The sequence below is a fragment of the Zalophus californianus genome, chromosome 12, assembly GCF_009762305.2.
Source record: "Zalophus californianus isolate mZalCal1 chromosome 12, mZalCal1.pri.v2, whole genome shotgun sequence".
Classification (NCBI taxonomy): Eukaryota; Metazoa; Chordata; class Mammalia; order Carnivora; family Otariidae; genus Zalophus; species Zalophus californianus.
In genome coordinates this window covers 37229747-37247139 of record NC_045606.1, presented here as the reverse complement: position 1 = coordinate 37247139, position 17393 = coordinate 37229747, and the positions used below count along the sequence as shown (strand labels likewise).

At 35.7% G+C, this 17393-nt stretch overlaps 1 protein-coding gene across 6 annotated transcripts in view; it reads left to right on the top strand.

Annotated features, from left to right (window-relative positions):
• The window catches only part of SGCE (sarcoglycan epsilon), a 66810-nt gene extending 50263 nt beyond the window's left edge, over nt 1-16547 (top strand). For 2 of the 6 annotated variants that reach the window (XM_027573240.1, XM_027573243.1), the window contains 3 exons: nt 1600-1811; nt 3489-3677; nt 13416-13470. In XM_027573240.1, the coding sequence (XP_027429041.1) occupies nt 1600-1811; nt 3489-3677; nt 13416-13470 (456 nt within the window). Of the gene's footprint in view, nt 1-1599; nt 1812-2729; nt 2757-3488; nt 3678-13415; nt 13471-14337; nt 14373-16259 lie in introns of those variants that run through there. The other 4 variants (XM_027573237.1, XM_027573238.1, XM_027573239.1 and 1 more) reach the window with 4 other exon arrangements.
• Nucleotides 16548-17393: the final 846 nt, after the last annotated feature.

The following is a 17393-nucleotide window of genomic DNA, read 5'->3' as shown; positions in this document are numbered from 1 at the left end:
AACCAACTGCAGGCAACTGTCCCAGATCTCCCAGGACAGGAGAACACAGTATTCATGTCGTAGCACTTAGCACCGGTGGCCCTTGGCCCTAGACTCCTCTTTTTATGTGACTGTGTCTTAGGAAAATAATTTTCTTTGTCTTCTTAAATCAAGTAAAATTATTGAGCCGCTGTGGTTTACGTGTGCTATAGATGAATGTTGACTTTGCAAAGCTTAATATTTCTATCATGGTGCTAATCATACAAAGATGCCAAAGACTGAGTAACTGCAGTCCTAACTTGAGTAGATACCTGTAACCGGAGTCAGCAGACAGCTGGCCCTAACAATGCCATTTAACTTGTGTTTGTGCTGTGAATTGTTTATGTTTAGGAATACTACCGAATTTCTGAAGTTTTAAAAATGACTTAAGCTTTGAAGCGTTTAGTTTCTATGGTAAGACTTTATAAATGGAAAAATTGGGATTTTCCTTTTTTATCTTACCTGTATTTATTTATGTGTCACATCTTACCACAGAAGATATCAGGAGGCTTAAATGAAATAGTCAAGCAATACACATAATAAATAAAATAGAAAAGAAATGGAAGATTGGGACCTGAACTTCATTTAACAAATAAGCCTAAGGTCAAGTTTGAAAATAAGCTTCCTATGTCCAGGATTAAAAGAGGAAATTCATCAGTTACTTAGTTCTCCTTCTTAAAGGAGACAGAGCATCAATTCCTTGGCAGAAAAATAAAGGTTTCACTAGCACTGTATTCTTGACAAAAGTCTTCAAATGGTTTGGTTTTTTTTTTTTTTTTTTTTTGAGAGGATACTGAGAAATGCCACAAATCATTTTCTCCAACATATTTTGGGGAGAGGGCATTCAGGGGGCAAACGTAGGGACAAATTTCACATGGCTATTTTTACGGTGCCCTTCAATAAAAACCACAACATAATTAAATGCAACTCAGTGAAAACAGTTCAATGAATGTGGAGGTAAATTAATACAGTGCCAATGTGCATTTTTTTTATTCTGGGATAGAATTTAGTAAAATTATAGTATTGGATGAGTTCCATGTTCCTTAGGCTGTCTTTCCTCCAAATCATTTCTGTCAGCTGGACAGCAGAAAGATCAAGGTTGTAATCATTTAGAAATTGTCTCTCATTTTCTTTTTCTTTTCTCTTTCACTAACATTAGAGACCACACCGGCATACCTGGTTGTCCACCAGTTCATGGTTTGTTAGCATCTGCACTAGAAGTGTGTCCCTAGGAAACAAGAAATGTACATGGTAGTATGAAGGACTTCTTCTTCAAAGGAAGGAAACTAGGAAGAACAACCACATACACACATACACTTATTATGTATGCATTCATGTACATATGTCTGTATGTTGTGGAAAGGGCATAAAATGTTGGCCAACATAAGCCCTTTAATCTGTTTACTTTTGTTCATTACCTCTTCCTAGCTCCCATAAACAGTGGCATGTTCAAGATGATAACGTAATTGGAAAAGATGGCTTTTTAGAAATGTGTCAAAGAAAGTTTTGATATGTCTAGGTCTTCAACTCTTGTGTTTGCAGCTATTAATTTTGATGTGTAATTGTGTTCTTTTATATCAGGTCGATAAAACAAAGCAAGTGTCCACCTATCAGGAAGTGATTCGAGGAGAGGGGATCTTACCTGATGGTGGAGAGTACAAACCCCCTTCTGATTCTTTGAAAAGCAGAGACTATTACACGGATTTCCTAATTACACTGGCTGTGCCCTCGGCGGTAGCACTGGTCCTTTTTCTAATACTTGCTTATATCATGTGCTGCCGACGGGAAGGAGTGTGAGTACTTTAAAACACTAATAAAAAATTATCGAGCCTACTAGGATAACAACATATAAGATTCCATTAAAAGCCAAGTTTCATTTGGTTCATAAAACACTTTATAAATTAATTGAAATTGTGTTCAAGTCAACCTATAGTACTTTATTCCTTTAAAATGAATTAAAACAGTTTTGACTCTAGTAAATCAAATTAGGGGATATAATTACTTTATTCAACAATTATTAAGGCTAGATGTAAATTCATGCTGGCAAAACAGTCCCAAGAATAACTGAGGCTAGCTCTTTTGGTTATATAAGCCATTTTGTGTAGAGACTGTGGAATCTATTGACATGGTAATTGCACTTTAAGTAAATAAATTGTCTTAGTTTGATCAGAAGTGATGGTCAGAATTCTTCTTGCAATTGTTCTGTCAAACGGGTGACCTAAGTGTTTAAAAGATACATATGTATACACATAAACCTAGGAGTAAATTAGTGAAAATAAGAGTATAATTGAGTGTTCACTTCATGAACAGTTAGCACTTTCAGGACATCTGTGTCAATTAAAATAATCTCCCAAGATTATCTGGAAGTCAGGGCAACAAAGCAAAGGATAAAAAATTAATAAAGCAGCAAGTAACAAATTCTTCCATTTTTTACATGTAGCCTGATTTCATTATGTCATAGAATTTATTTCTAAGAGCTTAATTCTTAATCTTTTTTTTTTCATTTTTCTGTGTGTTTCTCATCAGTATTCCATCTCTTTATGTGTACTCATCCAAGTAATGTCATAAACCTGGTGGCAAATGCTGCCTGGTTGCATTTAATAGTAACAATGTCAGCATTTCCACATCATGCAAGATCCCATGAGCATATAGTCTTAATGTTCCAAATATCAATGCTATTATTTAATTCATAAATTTTGTTTTGTTTCTAGGGAAAAGAGAAACATGCAAACACCAGAGTAAGTGTCTTCTTTCCTGTTATTTTCTTTATCATGTTTTTTCACTTCTCAGTTGCTCATCATGCTCCATACATGTGCGTCATGCTTTGATTTTGTCATTCATCATCTTTCATAGTTTATTTCATAAATGTGAAAGCTGCTTTTTAAATAGAGATATTCAGGAGGGGTAGAGACTAAAAATAAAAAGCTTGAAAACTAAGATTGCGTAGATAAAAATTAAACCTAAAATTTCAGATTCAGAATATTAACTTGCCATTTATATGATGTGATTTCCCAATCTGCATTTCTATAAACCAGAGAACAGATGAAAAGAACTTTCATACACGTTTTCCTGAATCTACAGTAATAACCTACCATAAAATGAAACTTCTGTGAGTATTTATAAATGCCCCATCAGAAGCACCAATATAAAAGCTATGGTAGTTTAATCTTAATCGTAGAAATTAAATAGCATACTAGTTTGTTACTTAGGGCTATAATATTAACACAATGCTTTATAGCTTAGTTTCATGCAAGACACCTTTATTTAAAAATTGGTTTACGATGTTCAGTTTTGCCGTGTTAAAAGCATGTGAAATGTATCTCTTTCAGAGATAACTTGTAGAATGCCCAAAGTGCAATAATGTCTTATTTTAAAAAGAAAAAAAAATTCATAACTTTTTCAAATTTGATGACCCATCAGGCTAATACTTGATTTTAAATACGTGTGTGTTTTATTTCTTTTTGATCTAGCATCCAGCTGGTCCATCATAGTGCTATTCAGAAATCTACCAAAGAACTTCGTGACATGTCCAAGAATAGAGAGATAGCATGGCCCCTGTCTACGCTTCCCGTGTTTCACCCTGTAACTGGGGAGATCATACCTCCTCTGCACACAGACAGTTACGAGAGCACGAATATGCCACTGATGCAAACGCAGCAGTAAGTACCCGTGTGCTCCTGTCATTATTAATATGCATGAATATATCCACTTAATTTTCATAAAGACCAGAACTTTTCATTATTGCTTCTGTTTGTTTGTGTATAACTCTAAGAGAAAATACCAAAAAGACATTGATAGTGTAGATCCCCAACCCCATGGTGCTGACACAAATATAAAGGATTACTTTCAGGAAAGGCATTTTTTTTCCACTAATTGAAACAAGATGACATTCACCTTAATATTTCAGAAATTGACACTGTTAGTAAACTAACATGTGTGCTCAAAGATGAGTTAATTTTGAAAAGAAATGCATATCCTAAAGCATAACAAATTGATTATTTTTTAGAGTTATTATTAGAATTATTGGGTTCTGTTAACCTATTTTTTGATGTTATTACCACACCTCTATTTAAGCTAATTTTTTTGTGCCTCAGGATAGAAGGTTTTTTTTGTTATTTCGTGTGATCTGCTTGTATATCAAAATGAGTAGTTCCAATTTTGACTGTAAGTACAATTTATTAATGCCAACCTTTGTAGTGCTGGAAGGACTGTGATCAGAAAGCCAGGAAGAAGCCTTTGTAAGGGGTACTTGTGGGAGGCAAGGGGTTGAGGAAATTGCCTAGTTGCTCTTTGAGAACCCACATTATATGCCTAGAAGCTCAATTTCAATATAAGGGAATTGTAGGTAAAATTGCCATTTATTTTTAAGAACATGGCTCCTTTTTTCCCTCCAATTTTAACCATATGTTGAGATGGGTTAAATTCAGTTTCCCAAGGAAGTCACAGGTTGGCTTTTGAGATCCTCTTCATCACTTTACTTTTGTGAATATGATGGATATAGAGAAAAATCTACCTCCTGCCACCACATAAACCTTAGGGTATGATATACAGGTAACCTCTTACTGATTAAAGATTTCTCTGGGAACCATCCTGGATGCAAACATTTTCCCATTGCAAATGCTTATTTTGTAACCATGCAAAATGTATGTGGTGATTTGGAGATTAAGCAGTAATGAATATGAGGAGTATAGATAGACTCAATAAGTTTGTCCAAAATACTTCAGAAATCTAAAAGTATTGTATTTTCCTAAACTTATCTAACATTATTCACTTACTGTTGAATAGGCTAAGGCGTGTGTTTATATGTGCATGTATGTGTAAGTAATTGAAGTCTGATTGACAGTGGAGAAAATTGCATACATTTAACATTTTGAGTTTTAGAAACATAAATATTTGATCAGGGATGTGAATATTAAAGTCTCACAAAATATAGTTGTACTGAATGGAAGGGATAGATTTCTATGTTCTCTGATGGTTAGTGGGTCATCCTAAAACCCACTTTACCAGGATTAGATACTGATGAAAAAAATTAGTATAATTTCAAGAATATTATAATAGCTCACAACTTAGCAATCTCTCCTGCTTTTTTTTTTAAATGAAAATATGAACAGCCTTTTCATTCATTTCCAAATGGAAAGAATTTTAAAATTCTTTTAGGCTACCATTCTGTATTTTCTTTACCCAAGAGTTTACTAGTAAATGTGGCTATATATTCCTCAAATGTTGATATATATTCTCAAAACTGAAATGATCAAATACACTTGAGAAACAGGTTTTGTTTTTTGTTTTTGTTTTTTTTTTTGTCTTAAAACTACAAGGGTTCTCAGAGGCCTTGAGTGTTGATATGCTTCATGAATCCATGGAAAAAGGCCAGAAGAGGTAACTCTTCAATGAACACAGTCTGGGAAATGCTTCTATTGACAAATAACAATACTATCAAATTTTGGAATAGAGAAATATTTGTTATAATGAGTAGGGGAACTTAAATATGTTTGTAAATCAGTAAAACTCTGTTGCTAGTGAAGTTTAAGGGAAAGAAAAAGGCTGTGTCATTTAGATATGCTTTCTAACCATATATGTTGAGAATGAGAGTAGCTCCTTAAAAATTATTTTGATTTTCTGTGGTTAGGGTTTTGCAATGTTTCTACTTACATACAAACACAACAACATTTTCTATCTAGTTTACAACCAAAAACATCTTCCTGGTCCTCCCATAACCCCATCAACTGTCATTATGTTGATGACATCTCTCTATTTGCAAATGCAATAGGTTATTCTATTCAACTTGTGACAATTTGACCATATATGTATTTTTAAGTCCAGAAAACCTTCACATTATTCAGATTTCTGCTAATGGAAAAACTCCATTAACTAGCACTTCTATATAAATAGGGTAGATAGATAATTGATGATGTGCACAATGATTATTCTGAGGCACTGCGAGATCATCAAGTACGTCTGACTCATCAGAGGGAAATTAAATTACATTCGGTGTAGTTTCAGTGTTGAGTGTATATTATCTTTCTTTTATTCTTGGAAATGGATAATATGTGCACTGTCTCTATGGTAACTCCCTATAAGCCAGAATATGTGATTAACCTCATTTTCCAACCATGCCAGATAATAGGGAAATTCATTGTATCAGGTTCGTCACAGCTGTCCTTTACGCAAATTCAGCTTTTACTCTCTTACCTTAAAAGCATGGCCCTGTTTTTAAAGTTTTATTTCAGCACCAAGTACACACAAACATACATACATATTTTGGTCATTTGGATTGAATTGAATTCTCCACATTAAAATGAGATATTATATTTGATGAGGCATTACAGTACTTGATAACCAAGTACATGCTTAGAGAATGCTGCCTGGTATTTGTTAATTAACCCTTCCTAAAAGGGCATGCATTTCATCTTCCCATATTCATAGTAACCTTACTGATTCATAAATGATTTGGCTAGCTACAGGATTTCATGTTTATTCTTCAGACTTGACACTGGAAATATTCAGGCATAAGGACATGGCTGAAAGTTTATTTTGGCTTCTAAGCAAGACTCAAGGACATTATAAGACTTTTCAAAGCTTTCCTTCAGAGCTACATGGAAATTTGGTTGGGTCTTTTAAACAAGTCAATCCAGGAGGTTTAGAGAACCTTAGAAAAGTGTGAGGTAAAGAGGATTCAGTAACAGTTGTATGATGAGGGGCTGCCACCGTAATTTGTCAATTACACAGTAATATTTTCTTTTTGGTACAGTGCTTCACAGGATCTAGACTGGCACCATACCTTAGACAGCAAAAAAATGTTTAATCATTTGCAGATGATAAAATTAAGGCATGGATAAGAGACAAAGCTAAATTAGGTAAAAACTGAGATTAGATTATTTGCCTACCTTGCTATTAAGTCAAAGATAATGTAGTCATTGAACTCAGAAGGATCTCTGATCCAGGTTACAGGCAAGGGATTGAATAGGTCATGGAAGGGGAACCTGGAGAGGGACCAGGAGATGGAGCATATGCTCAGAAGGGACAGTTTCATTTTGTACAGTGCTCCTTCTACATTCCAGATTACAGAGACAATATAAACAGGCTGTTAAAATGATCACATAGTCAATTTAGTTTGGTCTTTGCTAATGTGTTTATTAATAACTGTTTTATTTTGGAATGATTTTCGAGGTTCAGAGAAGTTGCAAAGATAACACAGAGAGTTTCCAGAGATCCCTCACCCACTTTCTCCCATTGTACCTTTGTCAAGACTAAGAAACCAACATTGGTGCTTTACTATTAAGCAGACTTCAGATTTTTTTTTTTTAATAATTTGAGATTTCACTAGTTTTTTTTTTTTTTAAAGATTTTATTTGAGAGAGAGAGAGAGAGACAGCCTGAGTGGGAGGGGCAGTGGGAGAGGGAGAGAGAGAATCTCAAGCAGACTCCCTGCTGAATGAGTGTGGAGCCTGACTCAGGGCTGGATCCCAGGACCCTGATCTCGTGACCTGAGCCAAAACCAAGAGCCAGAGGCTTAACTGACTGCACCACCTAGCCGCCCTGTGAGATTTCACTAGTTTTTCTCCTAATGTCCTTCTTTTTGTTCCAGGACTTATGTCAAGGACACAATAATTGGCATGTCTCTTTACTCTCCTCTGGCCTGGGCAGTTTTTTAGACTTTCCTTGTTTCCCCATGACCTTGATAGTCTTGAAGAGCACTAGCCACATATTCTGTGGAATGTTCCCCATCCCCTATCACAGTCAGGCTTTTTGCATCTGTACTTAGTTATCTTTGCAGTTCAGTGAGCACATGTTACCATTAACAGTAAGAACTTTTCTCTTTATAAGCTGTCACCTCATTTCCATTCATTGCTGGAGATTACATTATAAAATAATTCTTTTTTTAAATTTATTTTTGATTTATTTTTGATTTTCTGAGAGAGAGAATGAGAGAGAGTACGGGAGCAGGGTGGGGAGGGGCAGAAGGAGAGGGAAAGAGAGAATATTAAGCAGGCTCCATGTCCAGCAGGGCTCCATCTCATGACCCTGAGATCCTGACCTGAGTGGAAATCAAGAGTTAGATGCTTAACCAGCTGAACCACCCAGGCACCCCATAAAGTAATTCTTAAAAGTAAATCTGCTTTGCCCAAAGAATCATTGTTGTGATTAGGAGTTATCTTTTTGACCAAAGATTTAACTTAAAATACATTACAGATTGACTGATGTACCTTGAAAACAAAACTTTGTAATGATTTGAATGAAGAAAATCAAATTCCAAGTCATAGAATTTTAGGTCCTAAAAGGTATGTTGAGAGAGAGTCTAGCCTGGTTGTTTCCAAACCAAGCTGAAGATCACACTCACCTGTGGAGCTCCTACAATGCAGATCCCAGGGCCCTAGGTCTACGGATTTGGAATCTGGTGGACTTGTGAGTCAGGTGGAACAGGAAAAAGGGTTGAGAATTCCCAAATAAAATACTTGATGGAGCTAGGTTTGAGGATTTGGGAAAGCCAGCTTGGTGTTTCTTTTGGGGGTGGAGGTGGGGAAGGGGTTGTTATTCACATTCCTCCACCTGGAGTTTTAAAAGGGGAACAGTGTCTCCTGATTCCTCCCTAAGACGTATGTACAGAAGAAAAGTGTGAAAGGGGGCGGTTCGGGTGCTTGATGTAGAGTGTGGGGACTGTTTGTGGGTTTATACTTACCAGCTTCAAGACTTTTCGCACCTCTTTCAGTTGCCTGAGGAAAATGGTGTAGAGAAGTGAGAGATGAGTACTGATTAGTACTGAATGGGATAGAGAAATGCAGAGCCTCAAAAAATGAAAAACCACTGGGAAATTGTGATTTTGCACTTTTATGGGAGGCATTGGCTAGAGAATTTCAGATACTCAATTTTCTGAAACGGAATTTATTCTAAAATGTGTGATATATTATGTGTTTTTTTAGGGGGTAGATCTGCCTCCTTATTACTCTTTTCTCATACCAACATCAATATCAATCTATTTTTCCTGAGTGGGAGGCATCCTCATAGAAGATTTTATGTAATGAATAATAGGGAAAAGTGCCCAAACATTTTCTAGAAAGATTTTAATTGTCTATATGAAAAATTTCCTTATTCATTATACTAAACATGGTATCTAATCCAGAGTAATTGGGTCTCCCTCAAAACAGGAGGTAGGTTGTGCTTAATCTTTTATAAATTAACGAATATAAAACTAGAATTAAGTCTTCTAATTAAAGATATAGTAACAAATCATTTTAACTCTTGTCTAAAGTATTTTTCCATTTGTCTTCCCCTGGGTAATAATGAGAACTAACTATGGTAAAATTTCATAAATAAAAAATCAGATTTCAATGAAAGTTAATATCAGTTGAAGAGATTGTTTTAGGGGACCAATATAATGGTTTCCTGTTGACAAGAAGTGTCAAGCGGCCAAGGATATTTCAGAGCCATTGACGTTGTTTTTTGTTTTGTTTTGTTTTGTTTTAATTCAGCAATGGATGCAATATCTCTTTGATAGCTTTTGGTTCTATAGGTTTGTACTGCTTCAGTTTAAAGCCATGGTAGGCTTGCTTTTGGCTTTATTCAAGCAGGAGAAAATAACTAAAATAAATAAATAAATATCTCCTTTCTCATTTATGTTCCATGTATGTTCTACACTGATTTTAGTTAAAATTAGGTTTTGAAATTAAAAATTATAGTGATGTTTTCCAATTTCTCTGTGTCCTTCCTTCCTTAGTCCAAATAATGGCCTGGTTCTTTAGTAAAAGTAAGTAAGGGGTCCAAATCGGCATTTTTGTTGGAAAAAAATTATAGAAAATTCAAGGGTTAGGCAACATCAATTTTGCTGAAATAATTGGGAAATTCCAAAAATATACTACTATAGTTAAATACATTACTTATTGTTAAAGGGCTCCATACTAATTCAAAAGAGAAGTGTTTTGTATTCTACATAGCCAAACTAATGTCCTTTATTTTCAACTCTGGCACAGATTCTGTGGCTTAATGCAAATCACTTAACCTTTCTTTGCTTTTGAGTCTTCCAGCAAGTTGGAATAGAATGTTGATAATCATCAACCTAACTCATAGAATTACTCTACAGGATATCCAGGAACATCAAATTACCTTAAAATGGTTGTACAAATAATAAATAATTGTGTCCTCCCCCCAAATCACTTATTTATTAATTTGCACGTTATTACCTTTGCTTCCTTGAAGAATAAAGTTTGTGCAATGGCCAATTTACATAATTTTCTATTTAAATGCATGCAATTAATGGTAGTAAAATTAGAAAATAATTAATGCTAATAATTTAGAGAACTCCAGTTTTCTTAAATCTTTTTTCCTCTGTAATGTAGTTTACACATAATAATCTTTCCATTAGTCCATTAATAACGTAATTATTGTAAATAGTTTTATGACTTTGTAGAGGTCCTTTCTTTGAAGGTTTATTGGGCTTCTATTTGAAGTCATCCCTGCTCTCTTGTGTAATTGCCTTCAGCGGTGTGTTTTCACCAAAGATGGAAATGCTTCCATTTTCTCGCTGTCTGGTCTGCTTGACTGAAGCAGAGTTACTCCTGAGAATTTCTCCAGTATCCCTGAAGCAGTGCTCTCATGAGGTAACTCCGTTCAACACTTCAGTGGAATTCACACTTCAAGTATGCCCATCATGGACATTTGAACCCTCTGACACTCACAGGCTCACCTGCAGTCACAGGTTTGGGCCCCCACCCACAAAAACAGAGCCAGCTCTGCCCACCCAGGAGATGCTGGGGATATGTGCTTCTCCATCTATTTCTTGTCGAGCACCTTTTTGCACATAGAAGCACTTTCATAGAACTCATCCATAGTTCAGTTGAAGTTGCAAGTAGTGCATGTACATGGCTCAAACCTAACCAATTGGGACATGCACTGCAGGTAGTTTTAAATCCCTAAACCAAAGTCCCACCATTACTTTCTCACAGATCTCCAGATTTCTTGCTACCTTGTGTGTGGCACTTTCTCAACCAACCGTTCTCCTTGAACCTAGCCAAGCCCATTCCTACTTAGATGGTTTAGTAGTGTTGTGGAAGAGGAAAAAAATCAGGGGCTAGAAAAGAAATTACAGGGTGGAGATTGACTTTGATCAGTGGTTTTCAAACTCTGTTCCACAGAAGGGTTAGTTGGGCTGAACAACGGGAGTGAGGGGGCTTCCAACTACTAGCCAAATATTGATTTTGATTTGGGGCTTTTGAAAGCTTTCCTTGTCATCGTCAGTATTTTTGTTTTGTCAAAATGTATTGATTTAATCCATTGATAGGCTAGGTAGAGCTAGAGGTGATGGGAAATGAAGCGCACGCGCGCGCGCTCGCATGTGTGTGTGTGTGTGTGTGTGTGTGTGTGTATAAGATGTGCTGTAATAGCTTCTAATGTAGAATAGATAGGCCCACATTAGTTGTACCTGAGAAGTTAAAACAAAATTCATATCCCCCTCCCAAATGCCCATGAAATTGTGTTTTGACTTCTGTATTAAAGATATTTGTTTTCCCACCTTTAACTCTAAAACTTATTTTTTCTGTGGTTTATAAATTAATCTTTTTACTTCCATGATCAAAACCAGTATAAATACATTGTATGAAATACTGTAAGAATAAACAAGCATATAAAATACTCCATGAGACCACACAAGGATAAGTAGGGTTGTTAAGTAATGGCAAACAAGAATATAATTATTGGGATGAATTATTAAGTAACTTCCTCGAATTGAATTGGAATTGATTTTGTTATTTCCTTAACAATATATTTAAAATGGAGCTGAAAATCTAAAAAAATTACTTGAAGTCATTAACATTCCTATAGATTAATTTAAGAGTTTAAATAGTATTTAGCCTTTATAGCTTTCCACTTTAGATCACTGTATTTGGAACATAATATTTGCCTGCCTGAAATGATTCAGATCAATGGTTTTCAACTCTCTTTCTTGGAGGTTTCTTAGAAATGCCTTAGGGGCCAGCATGTGGGGCAAAAGAAACAAAGCAGACGGGATTCCTGGCTCCCTTGTTTCAAACCAGGCAACCTCACATTTATCTCTTTTGTACATCAAGAGTTCTGCTTAGGATTTCAATTAAAAGGAATTCCATTGCTGAAGAGAAACAAAAAAACTGAAAACTCCTGGCTTGGATCTAACCCTACTCTGTAGTGAGGGGCTGACTCCTAGAATTTCTTCCACACAGAATCTCAACTGTACATTTTTGCAAATCAATTTTAATATCAAAATTTGAAACTAAATGAGTATGAATGTTAATAAATATGTGTATTTTCTGTGAATCTTTCTAAGTATCTGCACTTTTGCACGTATTCATTCAAAAATTATTTATTGCATGCTTACTGTTGGGGAGACTGAACAAAAATAAGGGGTTCTTACTGGTAAGGCACTTTAACATTATGTGATGAGAAATACAACAATCAGCAATGTACAAAACCATATTAAATGGTAACCTAATGGGGAGGCAGTGCTTAGAGACTGAGGAGGCTAGAACAAGTGGTACTTGAGGTATTTTTTAATTAAAACAAATAATAAGTTAAAAAATCTTCATTAACATTCTTTGTGGAATAGTTTTAAATTATAAGACTAACCGTGTCCATTGTAACAAATTTTAAGTTGAGTTTGCAAGGACAAATGGGAGCTGGTTGGGTACAAGAGATGGTCGTGGCCATGGTGGTGGTGCTCCATGTAGGGACCAGATATATTGATGGTCTTCTGGGCCAAACTTAATTTGCAGGTAGGCATAAGGAAGTAATGAAATGTGTGTTGTTTGAATGACATAATCGGCGTTGTGTCTTAGAAGATCATCTGACAGCAAAGAGTTCCCAAGATTGGGATGGGGGAAGGGAAGGAGGGAGGGGTCGATGATGACTTCTGCATCTTGACTCTACAGTTGGGTGGATGGCCCATGTCATTCCCTGGGCAGGGAGAGAAGAACATAGCTTTGGCATAATGAGTGAAGATGGGTATGTATGTTGTTCTGTGAGAGTATGTGAGCGTATATGTATGTTCTAGACCTGAATCTGAAAGTGTGTGTGTTCTTAAGCACAAGTCCTGGAGTCCCTGGATTCATATCCTTATCTGCCCTTAGCTATGTAGCCTTGGACCTCTAAGCCTGTTTCCTCATCTGTAAGTTGAGAAAAATAATACCTACCTTTTAGGGTTGTTGTGAGGTAGAACATAGCATTTAATAGGAGCTTTATGAATGTTATCAAATATTATTATTTATCTTCTTCAGACCTTAGGTTTCTCGTGCATAAACTCATGGGGGTAGGCTGGGTTAGATGATTTCTGGGGATCTTTTTAGCTATAAAACTTTTCATTCTAGTATGTCTGCTGTCTGTTTGCATGTGTATAAACAAACACAGTTTTACTCAAAAATACCAATCATTTCTAGGAACTTGCAACATCAGACTCAGATTCCCCAACAGCAGACTACAGGTAAGTACTAAAAGTAGTAAGTTGATATTAATGTATGAAGCTAACAGATTAAAAGATTATTATAGGACCATGTCATTTATGAAGCTTTAGCTTCATCAAGTAAGGCAAATCAGTTGTGTCATTCCTTAATCAGAGTTGGAACCTTAGAATAATAGCTTAGATTATTGCATAGATTGCCATCAGAGTGATAAATACAGGGTAAATGATCTTAGAGCAAAAGCATCCATGGAGGTCCTGTCTAATTAAGGAAGACTGAATAAAATCCCCTTCCTTCAGCGAAGCTCCCTATTCTTCCCCTTGGTATGAAAGATTCTTAGCTTGGATGCATCCAGGATTTGTCTCAGTAAGTGAGCAGCTTGAAACTGACTCTTACAAAAGGAAACCATTGTGACTAATCATTGAGGCTTCAGGGGGATAAATGAGAAATGGTTGGCCTGGTTTTAATGCCACTTTAAAAAGCTGTTATAACATGACCAGTGACAACAAGATGGCGGACGATTCTCCCTTGACTATTTTATTTCCCTAAGACTTGCTTTCTTTAAGTTTATTTCTTTCAAGTGTCCCTAAAAAATTTCCACAGCCAATTATTTCATTCATCTCGGTACCAAGTAGATAACTTATTCATGATTGTCTTCTAATTAGTGGTTGATTCCTAGTTCTAATTGCCAGGCAACCAGTAATGCCTTTTGTGGCTCTCTTGGAAAAGCAAGAGAAGTTTTAAAAATGTAAGTTGGATGTGGAATTCTGAGTATGAATAGTGGTATTGTAGTAGGGAAGCTATTAAGTAAGTCTCTTAAAAACTTTAGGCACATATAGAAATTTATTGGATGTTTTTATTCAGAAATTATTTTCTCTATTACTGCTTTCGGGAATTTAAGGAGATTTTCGTTTGACAACTTTTCAAAGATTTGAGGCAAGTATAATAAAGTTGTTCATCAGATTTTAATTATGAGATAATGTTTATCAGAATTTTCTCCCACAGTTTTGATCACTTGTTTTAATTAAATGCTAACATGTTTCAACAAGGGTGTTCAATATATTGATGTGGTGGTGCTACTGTGTAAGCATTCAGGAGATTGATGAAGGAATAAACTTTGTTATAAATATCTGTTACCTAAAGAGCAAAGACAAAAACACATCCCTCTTAACACTAATTGCCTGGCTTTTTTTTTTTTTAACAAGAAAACATTTAAAGGAATATTTCTACATTTCCCTCATTAAATTCATAGACTTCTAAATCTTCTAAGATGCCTTTCCTCTGATTCTTAATTATTTCATGCAAGGAGTGAGTAGAAGGAGACAGTTTCTAGTTAAACAGTAAATAACTTATTTTTGTGTTTTAAAAATCCAGATTTTACTTATTCTCCCATTAGAGGAAATAAGGGAGCCTGAATAGATGATATTAGAGAGACATATTTGATAGTGGTATAGATTTTCAGCAAGCAGACTTGTTAATGTGCTAGTTTTTAGTAATAGGCAGCATTTCCAACTGTAAGGACAATTTATGCTGAGCAAATGGGATAAGAGCCAAAGAATTTCCCTAGGGGAATTTTAGGCTGTTCAACCCAATTTTCTAGATTATTTTTCTAAAACAGATTTTGGGGAGCAGGCATTTTGCTTGAGTCAAGGAAGCTTTGATCTCCTTTTTAGTTAATATGATAGCCTATTACCTCCTTGTTTTCTTATATTTTTCTGTGATTTGGAGCACATTATTGACTAAAGTGCACTAGCTCCTCTTGGTTGTTTTCTTCTTGTCATTGTTGTTTTCGATGAGTCCCCAAAGCATTTAAGTGCTAAAGGGAGAGAGACCACCCTAGCATTTTTTATAATTATAATAGATTGTTGTGTTTCTGCCTCTGATAAACGTACAACCAAATAGAGTTATGCCTCCCGGAGAGAAGAACTGAATGGGTAGGTTACGTTCCTTATTCCCATTCCGTTTGTTTGAATGAAAAAATAGTTTGTTTCTCAGTTTCCAAGTTATTCCGCTCTGTGTTCACATCCATGGATTTAGGGCTCTTTATGTATTTTCCTGGGTACAACAGCTTTTCTCTCACTCCTTCCTGGTCGCCCTGGTACCACAAAGAAGCAACCACATTTGAAATAATAATTTGCTTTTTCCAACCTCAAAGCACTATGTAAGGTCACAGTTTTCTTTATGAAGGTAATTTAAGCACAGGGCTTGTCTCTTGGATACCAAGTAATTTTATCTCTAGCTACTTGTATGGAATTTTTCGGGAAGAGTATATTTTGAAGTTTGTTTTATTTAGTTAGTTGTTTTTTGTTTTTTTTTAAATGATCACCCAAAGTTTAAGAAATGAACTAGCTGCTGGTGTTGTAATCCTGGACTTAAGCACTTGCTGGGATAATAGAGCAGTTACAGGCTGACATTAGCACTGCCTTTTTGGACGAGGCCCAAGCCATTAGGTTCGATGCCCCTTCAGGTTTTCTCATTTTCTTTGCCCTTCCAGCCCACACAATATTTTCTAAAAAGCTGCGATTAACAGGTACAGTCATACATCCCGCAGTCAACCCCATTCTTTTTGTTTATTGTGGGAGGAAGTTTCAGACCATACCTTCTGAGAAGTACAAACCATTACGTCTTTGGCCCAAGAAGGAGAGGACTGATTTAGAATTTTTTCCTTTTTTTTTAATGCAGAGAAATAATGTCAACATGATTATTTTAAATTGCATTGAGAAGATAGAAAATTACTCCTTGTCATACTTTGTTTTGCTCAAAATCTAAAAAGTGTCCATGCCCTGACTAACTCATGCCCATGTTCGTTCTTCCACACTCCAGGTAAATGGTATCCCTGAAGAAAGGAAACTGACTGAAGCAATGAATTTGTAATAAGACAGCATAGCAGTTATATCTCATTTCTTCTCTTCTCCACTAATGCATGAGCTTTTCTGGCATATGGTGTGCATGTCGACAGTATTAAGTGTGTAGCAAATAACACAATATAACTTTCATTTTACTAATGTATTTTTTTTGTACTTAAAGCATTTTTGAAAATTTGTAAAACACCGATGACTTTATATTTGTTACAAATAAAAAGGGACCTTTAAAATAAATATTATTAATGAAGCTTAATGTCGGGTGAAATTTATTTCAGAAAATATTTGATTGCCTTCTATATGGTAGGAATCTTCTGTTGCTAGGAACAGGTTCATGTGGTCGTTCTTTATTCAGTAAGATTTTATTAAGCACGTTCTATAAATATAGAAAAATGTCTATGCTCTGTGTTCCAAGGGAACAACCCATTTAAATAGTGCTATTATCCTTATGGCATGTCTCAAATCTGTTCTTTTATATACTACTACTTGGAGTGTTTTAAGGTAGACCAGGTTGTAAGAATTATGGATCTGATGATACCTTGTTTATGAAGGATGGCCCTGGGCTGCATAATTACCTGTTTCCATTATCAGATACTTGTTTTTAGAAGCAAGCCAGGAGCTATTACTCAAAAAGAGAATAGTTACCCGCTGTTAGTGACATGAATTAGCTCCAAACCCCTGAGTTCCCCTGTAATGACACTACTTTCAAGGCTTTCCTCCTACCATGGTGGTCTGCTTCATGCGTCTTGGATACTATTGGTTAAAATGTGGTTATCAGGCCAGCTCGCAGGGCTACTTTTTTTTTTTTTTTTTTTTAATAGACTAGACCAGCTAGAAAACTTTCTACTCTGCTCTGGGCAGATTTCTGTGTTACTTGTTAATTAGTCAAAGGACACACAAATGCTATGTAAATCTGATTCCAAAATCTAAAAAGATTCCCTGTTAGCATTGTTTGCAACAATGTCTCTTTCACTTAGGGGGAATATTCTATCATGTCCTTGGCATTGGAACCCCCCTTCCTGCCTGCCCCCCAACGCCAAGGACATGATAACTTAACAAAGGGTGTAGGTTCTTTGATTTCTTAAAGATTTATATT